Below are 17,840 nucleotides of genomic sequence, written 5' to 3' on the forward strand. Positions count from 1 at the left end.
CACCTGTTTTTAAATGAGGCCTCCAAGTAATGACTCAAAAATAGGAATTAGGAAACTATGCAGCACCTCCTGCTAGCTAAAGGTGGAATTGAAACCCTTGCCATTTAGATACTTGTATGGAAATGTATTTATAAACACTGATTATATAAGCACTAACACTCAACAGGGTGTGTGATAGTTGTGTATCCTATTGTGTGAGGCCAGAAGCAAATCTTCAGTGTAACCCAGAATATGACGTGTTGTGTAGCAACTGTTGCACTGTATGGAGAGTACAACCAGAGCAGTCATGCTGGGAATTTCATATTTATATATTATATATTATTCATTTTTAAAAATGCAATGCTTCCTGTATATCAAAATAAACAGGGAGCATATGCAATGCTTCACAAACAACAAACATATGTGCGGACTGTATTCTAGGTCATATGTAAAATACTAGTTGTTCTGTGTTCTTTCACTAGTTTTGCAACTATATTCTCTTTTACTCAAGTGTTGAATATTGAATCTTTGAGTCTTTTTTACTGATCATGTCTTCAGTTTATAACACCCTCTCAGCTGGGAAGCAGAGTGCTGTACTCACTTTGATGCACACAGACACTTGAACCAGAGGCTTGCTTGTGTGAATACCGCATTTAATGTATACTACCAAATTGTCTTTAAAAACTGAAGCACGCACGTTAAATGGTTTAGATTGAATGTTTTTTTTTTTCTTCTATTGCCCCATGTATTTTAAGTAATTAAAGCCAGGCAAATGGGATAATATCATGCAGTTGATGGTCCATGGGCTAATTTATTCATACAATGATTGCTAATTGTTTGGGTAATCTTTGTGAAATGGCTGTTGAGTACTAATGTGCTGAGAGCACTCTCTCAATGTAATTGTTTTAATATTATACTTTGTGTTGCTGTTATTGATTTTTTTTATGCCCATTTGTGTCATTGCAACCTTCTGTTAGTCGTTGCTTTCCAGACCATGTCTTGCAAACCGTGAACTTAGTGATGCTGTGCTTTTGTGTGGCGTTCTACGCAGCGCGTCACTGTGTGGCACTAATTTAAGTGTAGCCGCTGGTTGAGACAACATGTTCCATCTCGTAAAGCTGTTACGTGTTTTCTATTGTTTTGTACTTATAAGGGCACAGGCTAGAGAATTTGAAGCATCTTTATGGTCTGGGAAGAAGAGGTCTGACAGATGACTAGGGCTGTGAGTTGTTGGCGTTGCTCCTAGAAAACAAGACAAACGCTATTTCTGATAAGTGAATGTAAATCTGGTGATGCTTAGGAAAACCTGTGCTAGATTTTCATCTTAGAGCCTGAGAGGAACAACAGTGATTTAAGTGCTTCTGGATTCTTTGGTGGAAATCTAACACAGGTTTGGATATGCAGCAGTATAGAAAGGGTATTTAATTTTTTTTTTTTTTCTCTCATGTAGTCAGTTGAAAGCAAACAAGCTCATGACTGATTATAAAATCAACTGTCAGTATTCAGTGTCTCTGTTCTGTTTGGGGAAAATGAGTGAACAGCAGGCAGAGACTTAAACTCATAGGCGCTCGAAATCAAAGATTGTCTTGACAATGCGTGTTTTACTAGAGTAATATCATTTTTATCGCTCAGTTATCTAATAACATTGCTGTTCTGCTTGTCATGTGCACAGTTGTTTGTGTGGAATGTAGGTGCACATGGTGTTTTCTTGTAGTTGTAAGGGTCTGGACAGGGTGAGGTTAGAGGTTACAGGGTTCAATCTCCTCCAGTGAGCTTTTTTTAGAAATAAAACTAGTCCCATTGGACAACCTATTTTAAAGAAACACCTTTTTAAGCTTCTGGAACCAAATATAGTCTAAATTATCCATCCTCCTCTGACATCACACAATTTGTTCTAATATAGAATTTTTTATTATAAAATAGATGCTTTATTTTAGGTTTCACTTTTTTTAAATGTCAGGAATCAGATTTGAGAAGCCGCTTCCTTCTGGAACAGAGGACACTATAATTGTAGTGCCTCGCTAATGTGAGATGATCCCTTCTGCAGGCCAAAAATATAAATTTTGTTATACTTGTGGTGGAAACATATGCTAATGGTAGCCAATTCCAATCTGCTCATATTTATTCTATAATGACTTTATATGCTGGCTTTAAGGGCAGTAAAGCCTGTTTAAATCACAGCCAGCTGAGTGCTTGCTGCTCTGCTTGACAAGAACCAAGACAAACTTTAGCAAATAAGGGTTTGTTATTGCTTTTAACTGACAGAAATAATGATACACAGGCTGCATGCTTGTTTATTTTGCATCAGCTATGTGATATTCAACAACACAACATCCCTTGCATAAAGACAACTGTTATTTTCTTCTAATACACAGCTGTAGTTCACATCCTAACTAGACAGCACATGTTCAAAATGGATGAAGCATGATCTCATCTATCCTTTTGTTTTCTTATACATAAATATAAAAAGCGATAAATATCTTGGATACTAGGGATAAGCATATAATGGATATGTTATGGCGGAAATCAACCAATAGTTTATTTGCTGTTTTTTAGGGGGGTTTTATGTTAAGGAATTAGATAAGGTTTGGTATTCATTAACCGTCTATATGCTGTATCTGAAAAGTTTAATGAAATGTTTGCATTGCACCTGCCTGTATCTGAAATATTATATAATTAATGTTTGCATATGCACATGCCACCAATAATTATATCCAATCCCATATATATAACATACCAGTATATATTGTGGATTGATGCTCTCAATAGATATAATACGACTTATTGCTTGTATTAAACTATATTTATATATATTGCCGTATTAAACCTAATTGATCTGTACCTCAGATTTCTGACGACTCTCTCAAGCGTCCACTTTTTAAAAAGTTGGTCAACAGGCTGTAAAGAGTTTGACCCTTTTACTGTTAGGCATGCTCTCAATTCAATTAAAGCACAATGTGTCGTTCTCACTTGAATGGGTTAAAGGCTTTTGCAGCAGTTTGAACCAATTATAATCAGACAAGTGAGAGAGGTTGTGAATGTGGCGGCCAGCGGTTCAAGCAGGCAGCGGCTCTATGCAGACTGCAGGATGTTAAATGGCGCTTTTCAACATGATCCAGCTAAACCGGACCCGAAGCCCACCTGTCCAGCTGCAAATTGACTTTAAGAGGTACCAGCGGAGTATTTCTTTATCAAGGGGGTCAGGAGGTTGAAACTCTAACTTCCCTCCTGGTGTGCTGGTTTGAAATAAAGGAGAGCGTTTAAAACAAGGGGCTCTGCGGCAGGCCCATCTCTGGACCGAGCAGCATGCTGGGTTTCATAAAGGCTTATATTGCACTGCCCCTGTTTTCTCCTGCAGTTCGAAAGAGCAGCTGACATTGCTCCTCACGGGGGAATTATTTATTAACCTGGCAGAATTGTTTTCTTTTTTCCTGTGTAGTCATGTAAAGAGCTGCCCCAGACATTCGATTACTGAGAGGCTGGCTCACCACTACCAGGGATTAGCCGACTATACTCACACTATTTTAACAATGCATTTATGGTTTTACAATGTATGTGTGTATTAGCAGTTAACATTTACCGAGTTCTTCCCTTCTGTTTCGTCTTATGTTCCTTAGATTAAATTGCTTTTACTATGGTAACCATTTTTATTCATAAAAAACATTTTTATTTCTATCTGCTTGAATGTTGAATGCTGCTCTTTAGAAGGCTATATCCTGCTATACATAGTTTAAGATAAATCGTTAAAGAAACACAGCTACGATACATGCAGAAGGAACATTTCACTGTATGTTCACCAGTTACTGCTATGTGAATCAGAGAGGACAATAAAAGTTTACATTATGTGTATCTGATTACTGTGCATTTACATAGTAGTTACTTAGTAAACACATGTGTACTTACACATAATTACAATGTTATTATGCATAGTTACAATGTACTTAATGTGTAAATATTTTTGCACAATACATATAAGTACACAATTGTATCAGAAAAGGGCAAGGGGTAGGAGTTGGGGTTAGAGTTAGGGGTTGGGGTTAGGGTCGTCATTAGGTCTGGTGAGTACTTGATCTGCAGGGATGGTTTCACTAGCTCAGTAGGCAACACTTTTTTCTCTGGACCATGAAATGTAAAGGAAAGTATAAAAAAACAACTGACTGAACTTTGTACTTAACTAATACAACAATAGCATCTTATACAAAAACTGTCATAGGATAGCAATGGATTCCACAACGAGATAAAAAAAAAACCTACATTCTGACCTCCTTTTAGAGACATTTTAATTTTGTTGCAAATACAATGTATTGCCAACAGGTAGAGCCATATGCTCAAGATTAAAAAACAAACAAACAAACAAACAAACAAAAACGGCCATAAAATCAAACAATAAAGCACCTTAAAGGGAAGTACATTTAGCCACAATACCCACATTGTTTTGCTTATCTCTTTTAGGATGAAGTTACCAGTAAATCTCCAGTCAAAAGTCACAATACAAAAATTAAATTAAAAAAAAAATGCTGCAGGTTATTGCAATAAACGAAAACACGAATCCAACCCTTTCATAGGCTTAGGATAATAGAACGTTTTTTTCAGAATCTGACTGCCAGATTATATCTTGACAGGCTCCTATCATTAGGTTGTAGACCAGCCGGCTTTAACGGTTTAAATGAGTTAGGCACTATGCCAGGGATTTAGCTAGAAAAAACAGCATTGGTTCAACAGTATTATTACATGACATTCACATCTTTCATTGACAGCCTGTGCGGAACTAGCACTACCCTAATAAGGAGACTTCAGATTGCAACACAATTATGTGATGATAGCTTCTTTCCCACAGCTAACAATAGGAGTCCAGTCTTTACCACCATCAAAAGCAGGACGATTACATGGGAAAAAAAGTATTTTATTGATCCATTCATTGTTAGTTCATTGTGCAATGGGTTTGTGTTTGATTCTGTAGTGAAACAGCCTCAGGTGCAACAAAAATGGCTTTAACATTTGTAAAACAGTGAAGCCTGTTTTTCCACAATTTCCTCAGTGAATTCATGTTTGTTTGTTTTTTTTTGCAAATAAGTAAATGTTGTTTTAAATGACTGTGCAACACATTATGCAGGATGTTTCAAGTATCATTGTGGGGTGAAGCTGACATGCTTTAACTGTATTGTACAGTATGATTGAAACCAGGACTACAGAAAGTTATGGGTTTGCAGTGTTGTGAAATCTATATACCCAAAGGGAGTGTATTTTTTTTCTCTCACTCTAGATTCCTGTCAAATAATTTATCTCTAGATCAATCCTTGCACATGTTTACTGTCGTGTTGGCTGTGCAACGTTGCCAGACATCGCTGGGGATTCCACACAGAGTGTTGCATTGGCTCTGGCAACATTGTCTGGCCTTTGTCCTCCAGGGGGCAGTAGCTTGAGTTATTGGGTGTAAAGTGGTATTAACTTGCTCGTAGGATCAGAGGATGCAAACTGACCTTCAGTACTCCTGTATTTCTTTGTTGAGAATAACCCGAGTTAACAGCTTGCCCAGGACTACAATCCCACACTGCACTGCAGAGATACTGCAGAGGTCAGAGATAACACCTTGCCCAGGATTACAATCCCATACTGCACTGCAGAGATACTGCAGAGGTCATAGATAACACCTTGCCCAGGACTACAATCCCACACTGCACTGCAGAGATAACACCCTGCCCAGGACTACAATCCCACACTGCACTGTAGAGATCAGAAATAACACTTTTCTCAGGACTACAATCCCACACTGCACTGCAGAGATAACACCCTGCCCAGGACTACAACCCCACACTGCACTGTAGAGATCAGAAATAACACTTTTCTCAGGACTACAATCCCACACAGCACTGCAGAGATAACACCCTACCCAGGACTACAATCCCACACTGCACTGCAGAGATAACACCCTGCCCAGGACTACAATCCCACACTGCACTGCAGAGATCAGAAATAACACTTTTCTCAGGACTACAATCCCACACAGCACTGCAGAGATAACACCCTACCCAGGACTACAATCCCACACTGCACTGCAGAGATAACACCCTGCCCAGGACTACAATCCCACACTGCACTGCAGAGATCAGAAATAACACTTTTCTCAGGACTACAATCCCACACAGCACTGCAGAGATAACACCCTGCCCAGGACTACAATCCCACACTGCACCGCAGAGGTCAGAGATAACATCTTGACCAGGACTTATTTTTCACACACACACACACACACACACACACACACACACACACACATATATATATATATATATATATATAATATGTGTGTGTATATACTGCACACAAATACACACTCTGCTGTTCAGTACGTATTGGAACACATTCTGCAGTTTTGTGATCGACTGCTTAAGATATTTCTTGACAAAGAAGTGTTTCAGAAAAACATAATTCAGAAAGGAAAAGGCACTTAGGAAACTGAGAGGTAGATTAACAGTGTGTAAGTGCTATTGATACCCATAAATTCAAAGGTATCAGGCTGCCCTTGTCTTTTACACGGTATGTTTTGCCTGTGTCTGTCTGAAATGCAATATCCTCAAAAAACAGCTGCTGTAACATACAGCTGGACCAAATGGGGGATACGTAATTAGGCATGACCTTATCCAGCTTGACTGTAGCTTTGAATTTGATGCAGAGAACCCATTTGACTTGACCAGCTGCAGAAAGTGGTACTCAGAGAAATTGAAAGGAATTCTCCTGAATGCTTTCTCCTTGCTTACAGTACTCAAATAATGGCTGCAGATTAGCATATGACATGACAGATTACATTAAATCATGTCTTTCTAGTACTTTATGATGGCACTATCACATTAGCTTCTTAGCACTGGCACCCAGAGGCATGCATATGTTTTCAACCCCTCTTATTTAAATCTACTGCCTGACATGGCACCTTTGATATGATTATTAGTCATTTGAGAGACTTTAATTCACATTCATCAGATAAAATATGCTGTAAAAAGGTAAGGGAAATTGGTTGCTATTAATGAAGACCTCAGTAAGACCTGTAGCAACCTTGCACAGGGAACTGCATTTGACATTAGTGCATTAACAGGGCTGCTCGTCTTTGTTAAGTGTTTGATTTGGAACACTAGGGAAATTATTTTAAACATTTTTAAAACTAGACAGACCATTTGCAGTCATTTTCGAAACTTTTAAATCCTCCTTTCTATGATTGTTAAAGTGTTTGACAATGGGCCCTATTCACAAGGTTTTCACTCATCAGTTTTTTGAATGACAGACTAGCATTATGCTTCATTAAAGGCTTATACAGTACTTTAATAGTGTATAATGGCTTTGTGACAATCATTCTGCTGCTGAAGATAAGGACCTGCTCATGGTTCAGCAATGTCTTTTTTAATAGGACAGACCTTAAAGGAATTGTGTTGCAGCAGAGGCCTTCCATTAAAAAACAGGCCAAGCCGGCAAAGCCAAGTGACACAACAGTGTCCTGCGTTGCTGCAAAGTTTTGTACAAATTACCCTGTACTTAGTCAAATGCTCCAAGAACACCCATGTGACATGAAGCGTCTACAGTACACATAACCCTAATCGTAACCTAAATTCACTGTCTGAACCCAAACCTTTCAATCTAATTGAGGGCTGACATAATCACATTCAAAATGAACCAAATCCAGCTACAACTAAGCACAGAGAAATTGCCAAAAACATGACCGTTCCACTGCTGGTGCAAACATGGTACAACCATGAAAACGATGTGTCAACAATGCTCCAGCCAAGTTTACCATGTTTGAACTTCTAATAAAGCCAATTTGTTTTTTACCAGGTTTTCTAAAGTGATGACTGTTCTGATGCAGCTGCAAAGTTATGATGTATGAATTTTTGCTCAGAAATGTCAAGCAGAGATTTCACTTTGCTATCACTTTACACTCATGAGTCAACTGAGAAATAATCCACAGCCTCTTTACTGAAACACTGTCTGTGTTAATAAAACTTCAGACTGCTGATCTGTGAGAAAACACAGTCATCAGATCTAGAGAACGATATCTGGGTGTTTTTATCCATTACTGGCTAATTCAAGAAATACTGCAATGGTCAGTATTGTATTTATTCCTCTTAGAGCTTGTGGTAGTGTGGGTTTCCAGTGGTCTGTGTTGGTAATTTAGAGTAACACTCTACATGACCGTCCCTGTCACTGTTTTTATTAATACTGTCAGCCTATCTGTGATGGATGGGAAAGGATTGATTTGTCCAGGTATGACTTGGCCCACCCTGTATACAGCAGTAGCACACTGATGCTCCTATGGGACCAGGGTACTGCAATGGATTACCATGTGAATTTACTCAGCTTTACCTTGCTTAACCAGGTTTTTTTTAACTTACCACACTATCTGTGTTTTGCTATGCTTTCACTATGCTTAGCTACATTTTGGTATGCTTTTACCATATGACAGTAAGGGATACCAATAATGTCATAATGTCTTTTGTGCTTCGTGCGTTTTCATCTTGATTAAAATGCTATCATTGTGGCTCTAACCCACACCTGCCAATACCAGGGCTCAGAGCCTTAATGCTCTGCATTAATCTTACTCTTATTTGTTAGATTGCAAAGCCTCTCGTCTTAGTTGTTATATTGAGTGTCTCTGCCTTTTAAGGAGGTTCCATGCAGGTATATTATAAATAGTGCTGAGAGAACTATTATAATTTGTAGGGTTCTGATGGGATCATATTATCGGGTTTCTATCAGTTTACTGCCAGGGTCCACTGAAATCCATCATCTGATTTTGCCCAGCAGGCTTAAAGGAGGCCCTAGTGACAAGGAACATGGACTCAGAGCCAGAAGAAGCTGGTGCAGTGGAAGGTTCCCTGACTATTGAGTCTCACTGGTGTGACAACTAAAGGGGGAGGCCAACATTGCTGCTGACAACCCTCGACAAGACCTTGAGATGAGAGCATTTCGTTGTCATCTGTCCAGCACTGTCAGCCCTGGTCTGTGTGATGATCCTGTATGTGATGATATGGTATCTGTGATATAGTAAAGCATGTACTAATCACACCACTAAAGGGATCCAGCAGTAGGATACACTGAATGATATCCACAAGGTTGCTTATTCGTGTCTCAGTCCCTGACACATAATCAATAAATGACAGATAAGCATACTCCAACTGGATGACACAAGAGCTTGACTAGTCAAACCACACAGAGGAAAAAAGCCTAGGTGAGCCTATTAAATCCACAGTAAAACCTATAAAGGCTATTCTGCAATGGGAGCCAGCTTATTTCCTTCACTGAAAGGAGGTGCACAGATACCAGGATTGCTCCAATAGACATGTTCAGTAGCATTACAAAATAATTTAAACTGGACATGGTTTTATAATTGTGCTTGTTAAGAGAACCACATCAGGCCCAGGCAGTAGATCCATGCGTTCGGCTGCTTCACACAAGCTTGACACATTCTGCAAGAAGAAGAAAGAGACAGAGACTCACTGGATGTATTGGAAATGGACCATTCCAGAGGTAGAAAAGGTTAACAGGTTCCAATCCAGTGCAATAGTCCAGTAAACATAGTCCCATAGTGTGTGTTGGTAATCATATCTATAGAAAGTTCTGTATTTTAACAAGAATAATGTTATATTTACATTTTGTTTGGGCTTGATGTTATTGGATTTAAAATAGGGCCTAGAGAAAGCCAGAAACCCTGAAAGAGGAAGTGATCCAAGGAGTTAAATCATGGCAGCTGATATACAGTAGGTCAAGACCTTTCATTCTCATTGGTTCTCTGAATTCATGCATTGACGTCACAATGGAAAGTGCATTTCGCCACACTGAGTCACTGATAAAAATGAAAGATAGATGTTTTACACAGGCTTCTTCCAGCAACGCAGTGTATCCTATCTCAGGCCATCTGTGTCTTAACTTAAAAGCCTGGTGTTGACTTTTACAGTTCTGCCCAACGGCTTAGTTTCACATGAAAGCTGCTTTGTGTTTAAATGTTAGGTGGTTCCTAATATATGTTGAATGCTAATTGTAAACTATTTAGAGTGGGGTAAGGACATTGTGATCTGTATAGATAAAATTTGATTTATATTGTGCCTTGTTCAGATAAACCATGTGGAGGATTGTGCACACAGCAACTTTGGAAAGACCTTTTGGCATTGAAAGGATTAAAATGGCTTCCTAGAAGTCTAAATATTTAATTTCTCAAAAGAGGACATGGCAGCTGACATTCATTTTAAAGGATCTGTGAAGTCATCAATGAAGCTGATGTCAAATGGCATTCTTCTTGACGTTAATTTGACAAAAAAAAGGGGGAAGCACTCATTTCAGTTTTCTGTCTTCACAACTTATGAAGACAGCAGCAAGATCTGGCAGAATCAGGAATAATCATTCTTCGTCACAGCTTATGAGTAATTCATTGATGTCATCTTTAAATTGATTTGCAACAGAAATAGAATTGGCTAGGGGGAGAGGGGTGCAAAGAAGAGAGTGATAATTAATGAACAATAAAAATAGAGCCTTTTCATTTCATATCATTTGAAAGAGAGTGATTGATCTGAGCTAGCTGTTTTTCTATTCAGCTTCTGCCTGGTATGTTGTTTCCCGTAATCAATGGACAGCAAACTGAGTTTCTCATGAAATATGCGTTGTTCCAGAATAAGCATCCCCATGTGTCCAGACACTTTCTATGGGCCGTTCAATCTTTCTGTCTCTGAACATGATAGGAGTAGTTTCTTTTCTCTTTGGTTTATTATGACTAGTATTATTTCATGATATTTATAGGTGTGCAAGCTCATTTCCAAATCAGTCTTAGGTCAGTAGCACTGGTGAGTGGCGTGGGATCTTTCACATCAGAAAAACAGCACATTAAAGGGTAGACGGAGTCTAGGATATCCTACTTGTTCTATAATGGCAAACCAAATGACCTCTGTACATTGTATTTCAATAGTGCGTTCAGCCAATCAGGTGTGTGCCCCCATGGAGACGATCACACGATCACATACAACTGGTTTCCTGCTGAATATCACAGCTTATTGTAGTCAAGCAGGCTTATAACTTAGAGATCCCACATTATCCCTGTAGCCCTGTTATCCCTGCCCGAGAGTCAAACGTGTTACTTGCTCCACAGTAGGGAAGTGACATACAGTGCATACTGAACTGATCAATCGACGCTCTTCTTTACAAGCAAAACCTAAACCTGTACACAAATGTATAACTGAATCGGTGTGTTTGACTTGAAACGAAGGAGGCAATGATAGGCTGTCTGCAATCGATAAAGACGCTGTGCTGTGTGTATTCTTTCAGCCTCCTATGTATAACTGCAATATCTTTAGTAACATGACAGTGATCATTTTCAGATTTTTTATTAACACGTCCGGAGTCATAGATGAGCTGGAGAATAAAGATGAAGCGATTGCAGCAGGCGTTTCAACTGGACTTCGGATCAGCCCATCATGGCATCTGCTGTGTGCATCCAAATGAAAGCTCCCCAGTACAACACAGGAGGCAGCAAAGGTATGTGAAGAGTTTTGGTAAACACAACCCCTCATAATATAGTATACTTTGATAATTATGTGATACAGACATCTGAAATGTCTTTGTATCAGCAGCCCTGACCTCTTTTACATTCTATTACAAAAAAATGTCATCTGTTGTATCTTAAAATTAATCTTCAGATCTTAAACATTCAGAAAACTCTTAGAAAATCTTTCTGGCAGTGCCAACATTTTTTTTTTTAAATGTCTGTCTCATCACTTAATTGCTTAGTCATAAGTATTTAAAATCTACAATGGGAGATATCTATTGCCAGCGAAGGCATTTTACACACTTCTAAATAAACAAAAGGTATCGACAGGTTGTGCCTGCAGTGAAATTACAAGTGCTCACATCCTGTCTCCAGCTCTTAACTTGCAGGTAGTTGTTAAAACAGGGCATTTAAATGAAGGTCAAAAAGTTAATACAAGGAAATGTCGAACTTAGAACGATTATTACTTTTTCTAAAAAATTCCTCAGGGCATTTTATTTGTTTTTTTGGCGTGTCAGGACTGTTTAGCATGCAAAAACGTTCCGAAACCCAGGCCCTGTCTTTGTTACTCACAGGTAAAGTACTTCTTCTTTCTCAAATGTCATATTATATTATATTATATAAAATCAGCTAATCTGTAACTGTAAAAAATTATTTTTTTGACATAATTTCAAGAATCATTTCTTTTGGAATCGAATTAAAATTAGCTTAATTTTAAAGGTGTAGAGATTTTTTCATATATATATATATATATATATATATATATATATATATATGGGACCCTAATACATGATCTCTGTATGTTTCCTGTAAAATGTGATTAATACAATAAAAGCACCCCTTTCCATTGTTGTGACATAAAGAGAAAGTATAAAATGCCGTTATCATAGCCTCGTATTGCATAGTTGAGAATGCAGTAGAGCGCCGGAGCATGCCTGTGCTTATCACATTGTGGCATAGTGACGAGCAAGTTTAAAGGGTGGGGCCGATTTTAAAATCGGTTTATATAGCTTCCAAAAGTTGCGATTGCTGGTTAATTTGAAGGTTGCTGTCACCATTCATCATTATAGGTGGTGAAGACACAAACACTGCTTATAAAAAGAAAAGGATTGTAAAATAATGTACCTACCTACTTTACCTCTGTATTATTTCACACTTGGGGGTCCCTCTTAATTTTATAGAATGTGTAAAACAAGATCAATTGGAAATCATTTATACAGCATTGTAACCCGTCTCCAATTAGTAGCTGGGTGTTGGGTCCTTAATCTACACTTTTACATGAAGCTTACTTACAAGCCAATCCAATTCACTGGTCCTTGAGGGACTGCAGAATTCGATTTTTTTTTTTTTGTCCTTATAAATGTTTCTGGTGTATATTGCAGTTTACTGTTTCAAGTGATTATTCCTAATAAAATCTTTTTGTTGTTTTTACTTGTTGAGGTATGGTTTAAGTAAAGGTTAATGTATATTTTGATTTATAGAAGTGACTGTCAGAGCTTGGAGCATTGGCTAATCTTTGATAATTCATTCCTGGTCTTAGTCCGGTACTTCTTTTCATGTAAGGTTTGTTTTCTGTACTTTAATATAATTGGCTTGGCCTTGCTGTTTTTTTCTTTCACTGTTGTAACAAAATACAGGTTTAGGAGCACCTGCTGTACCTGTGGGATAACAACTACACTATTAGGAGCCCAATGGTGGACTGATCTGCTTGGGTTTTTCAGGGTAGTATTATACAGGGCAATTTGTGGATTTTCTGTAAAGGGCAGGAAAGCATGAAGTCTGTTATATTTTCCAAAGGGCAAGATTTGTTTTTGTGTGCTTTCCATAACAAATGCTTTATTAAAAAAAACCCAAAAAACTTTGTATTTACATTTCAATTACATTAGTTGAGAAAATGCTTTTAGTGCTGGGTGTACAGTATATACAAAATGTTTTTCTTGGGTGCCTTAATGTTGCGTCTGTCTTTCTTTCTTTTTTTTATGCTTTCAAATAAGCAATGCAAAATGTAGTTTGGTATGTCACTGCTAATTTATCCTTTCGATGTATGATATCCTGTCATCTCTTCATTTTTCTTCCAGTGCCTCTAATCTGAGATAATCCCAGCCAAAGCCTTTGATTGTAATTTTGGACCTGATCCACTTCTTAAGAAAGAATGTAATGGGTTCCATGGCACTTAGTTTAAAGTAATTTATCTAGTGGAGTGGCTATAGATGCTTGTTTTAATAAGAGTGTGCTTTATGAAAAGTAGGGACTGCCATTTAATTAGCCAAAGGGAAAGCAACTCACAGTACACTTTTGATCTAGCGGTTTGCTAGGACAGAGAAAGAACGTCTGTTTGCCTTATCCTTCTTTCTAGATCTGAAGGAGTTTGTGTGTGTGTGTGTGTGTGTGTGTCTGTGTGTGTGTGTTTTAAGTTTTTTCCCATTGTTCTTTTGCCATTTCTTCAGTCACCTGTTGGGGAGGTCAGACTGGATGTATTTATTTATTTATTGTAAAAACATGCATAAAAAAAAAAAACCTGAGATGAGACATCTTATTTTAAGTGGCGCCTTTTATTAGTCAGTAACACAAAAAGTAATTTAAGAGGCAGTCTGATAACACAATATTGAGTGCTATTAGCAAGTGCCCGTCATTGTCTCCATTAAAAGTGACCACAGGCTCACTACTTATAGTGTAAAGGGTGCATTTTCCTAAGAGAAAGTAGCTATGAAACAAGCCTTTGTTTTAATTTTACAGTTCCACCCATGATGCCCTGAAGGCTGTTTAAACATGCAACAGTGTTTCAACCGGTAATCAAATCTGATGCGTTAAGGTACAGTCTTCATTTATTCTTGTCTGAAGATATTTATACAGGCCAGATCCACTGAGAAGCAATGTCTTGTTTTCTGAGATTGCCTGTCTCCGTTTATGAGAGCAGAGGAATTGAAAAGATTTTTGAATTAAATTAACCTGGGCAGTGGGGATTTAGCAAGGCCAAAAGAGTAAAATGTAGCCAGGGCGCTGGGGTCGACTCTCTCAGTGCTCTTCAAAAACACTGCCAGGAGATCTGGAATGCCTGCATAGTAGACAGGACCATGGCGTAATATCTCGTCTGAAGGACAGTGATAATTCCCCTGGCGTGTTTAAAAATAATTAAGAGATGTTTACATCACATCTGCACCCCAGGGAAAGCTGGTTTTAATTATTTTTTTAAATAATGCAGTGATGCATTGGGATGATCTCAACCTCTCTGGTGCATGCGTATACAGTTTGACTGCTGTTTAGAGATGTTCTCTGCTCCAATGTGGGGTGGTAGAGGCATGAGGTCATTGCCAGATGTGGGATTCTTACAGCAGTTGGAAATTGATGAGCTTTTTATTCTCGACCTGGTGTGCACAGGGGATTGGCTTGTGGGAGATCTCAGGTTGTACATAATCTGTTGCCCACAGCTGCAAGACCAGTTAAGCTAAGAATACATTGTAGAACACTTTTGAGTTCAATTGTGAATATGCACAAAACTGAAGCCAGAATCCCTAAAGTGATAAAGGGAGAGATGTAGGAGAAGACTGACACGTTCAAGTTCAAACAGGAATGTGTGGCTGATCTCATATTGTCGCAGAACTGAACCTCAAAAGGCTTCACCCCCTCCTATGCAATGTGGTTAATGTGATCATCTCTCCATCATGATTGTTTCTGAATTGTTTCACACATCCAGTTTATATAGGGCTTGTTCTATGTAAGCTGGCTGTGTGGAACCATTCAGAAACAATCATCTTGACGGGTTGAATAAGCAACAGACTTGCTTCAGTGGCCCAAACCACAGGAAGCTTCTGTAATGTTAAAGTGGTGATGTACATTCAATATGTATTTACCCATCTATTTAAAATCTGATATACTAACAAGCATATATATGCAATTGTCAAAGACTTGAGCATGTGCTACTAGTGTAAAAAAATGCTTTAGTGCATTGAGCCAGCAAGCTTTTAGAGGTTGTTAATTAAATAAATAAAGCTGAGACTGCAACCATAGCTGCTGCTTTTGCTAGTGACAAGTTCTCTCATGCAAATTGCTTTGCAGCAAACAAAATAACATTACATCGACAAACCCGAGTTTTGCATTTTCAGTAATGCATATTTTGCACTGCCCTAAATAGAAGCCTCATGTTGTGTTGTCATTGAAGTCTTACAACCGTGAGGCCTTGGTGCATGCTTACCATACATTTGGATTCAAAGCATTTGTAGGATAGGGTACCATTCACATAGCATGTCTTGAGCAAGATAGTGCAACTAATAACTTGGACTGCTGTATAGAGAGGAAGTAGGGACCAGGTGCACGTGTTTCTTTTTAATGGAATATCAATGAAGTAAATAGCATAGAGAGTCCACTTACAGTGTCATATTATATTAGTTAATAAATAGCTTACTGTTATAACTAACCATGAAATCAATTGCACATACACTGTCTGGGTACCCAAGTGGAATCTATACCTCTATGTGTCAGGGCAGTAGGCAAAACAATGTCCTAATCCAATAGATAAATGTGGTAATGAAGTGACCAGGTAGTGCATATTAGTAATCTATTTGTTATTAATAAACCCAACACATAGCTGGTCCAAAAATATGTCTGTATTAGTTAAGCTGTAACCTAGTAACCCAGTGCAAAATTAAAAGAAAGAAAAAAAAAGTCCCATCACATTGAGAAATTGAAGGCACTGTTATGTGTAGCCTCTACAGAAACCCCGGGGCTAGGCTGGTATGGAGAAGGAAGTTCCTCCCACTGCATTAGAGGGAGGTCCCCCCAGGGTAGTGTGGAGGGTAGAACACACAGCCACTGCAGCACATTATTAAAGTGGATTATTAAAGACTACCGCCTTCAGCACTGCCAATCCTGCGAGCTTTTATTACAATTAAATTTAAAAAAAAAAAAAAAACTTCAGATGATCTGATACATTTATAATTGTAATTAATGGATAACTTATAAATTCTCATTCTTGTTCTATGTGGTTAGAACATTATACAAAAGGCACATAGGAAAAGCTCAAAGTGAATCTCTATTGACTATTTTAAATTCTTTTCAAATGGATCAGCAGTTTTTCTTTAAAGTCTCCAAAAATCTATTCAGACAACTTTTCAAACAGTTTATTATCAAAGATCTGTGATCTAATAAAATCTTCCTGATTAAAGCCCATCATGGTAAAAGTATGGCAAAGCAAAGTATTGGAAAGTGCAGGCATATAAGAAATGAAAGAACTTCCATCCACCAATCAGGACGCTCCATTGCAGGGCACTAACGGGCTGCAGATTTTAGTTAAGTAAGACATTGGAAAAATAACATAGAATTCTTCTGTGCAAATGTACCACAGCAATACTTGTTTGTAATAACTGGTCAACCATAAAGTAAATGGGGCCAAGACACAAGGTCTAGAGAAATAAATACCTAAAATACCCACGTAAAATATTTTAAAGAAAAATATATAAATATTGCCCCCACCCCAGAAACTTCCAAGTTTGCATGAATTAAAAGATTTTTTAACTACTCTATGAAGAGATGGATACATCTTACAAATGGATGCAAATGACAACACAATACACTTGGAACACACACTGCAGAGTTGTCCTGATACAGCAGCATGGTACTGCAATGAATTACTAGTCATGTGTCCAAATATGGAAATAATTACACTGTGCCATGTAACATGGCTCCCTGCTCATTCCCTTCCATTGCCAGTGTTAGCTGGTCATTACAGATCCATTGCATTATTGTCTCCTCGACAATTAGAAACATTACAAAAACTGGTGCACACTGCTGCTACAACAACGTCAAGAGGAATTATTTATAAATAACTTGTATGCAGGCCTACATACAACATTTCTAATTCCAATAATATTTCTTATTTATTTCTGACAGGCTGTTGCTTGTCAGCCAACAATTGGTGCTAGTTATCTAGTTTGATATGAGCTGCCCTCCCAGTGTTTAAAATACTCCTCTCGATCTTATCACTGTATACAATGTAGTGAGGATGTTGAGACACAGGGGTTATCATTATCACTCAGGCTCTGAACACACAAGATTCCAGCCAACTCAAACATACCAGGAACAGTTGCACCTGTTTTCTGTTTCTCAAAGGGTGTGCCAGACACAATTAGTTGAATAGCTGTGATTCAGAACACAAACAAGCTAAACGATATATTATTAAAACACATTTTAATATTATTATAGGTAATATTAGCATTATTACTCCTCCAGGATATCAAGTAGTGGATTAAGTGGCAATTGCACCAGATTTTTTACAGAATCGCTGACTGAAATTCAAGCAAAACAAAGAAATGGCCCACAATGGACCCCCATTCCAAAACCTTAACCC

The 17,840-nt window shown here is 38.1% G+C and overlaps 1 protein-coding gene across 1 annotated transcript in view; it reads left to right on the forward strand.

Annotated features, from left to right (window-relative positions):
- The first annotated feature begins 11,348 nt into the window (after positions 1 to 11,348).
- The window catches only part of LOC121330442, an 88,422-nt gene continuing 81,930 nt past the window's right edge, over positions 11,349 to 17,840 (forward strand). Inside the window, exon 1 of the mRNA XM_041276957.1 lies at positions 11,349 to 11,487. Within this exon, the coding sequence (XP_041132891.1) occupies positions 11,427 to 11,487 (61 nt within the window). The 5' untranslated portion in view covers positions 11,349 to 11,426. The remainder of the gene's footprint in view (positions 11,488 to 17,840) is intronic.

The sequence above is a fragment of the Polyodon spathula genome, chromosome 18, assembly GCF_017654505.1.
Source record: "Polyodon spathula isolate WHYD16114869_AA chromosome 18, ASM1765450v1, whole genome shotgun sequence".
NCBI lineage: Eukaryota > Metazoa > Chordata > Actinopteri > Acipenseriformes > Polyodontidae > Polyodon > Polyodon spathula.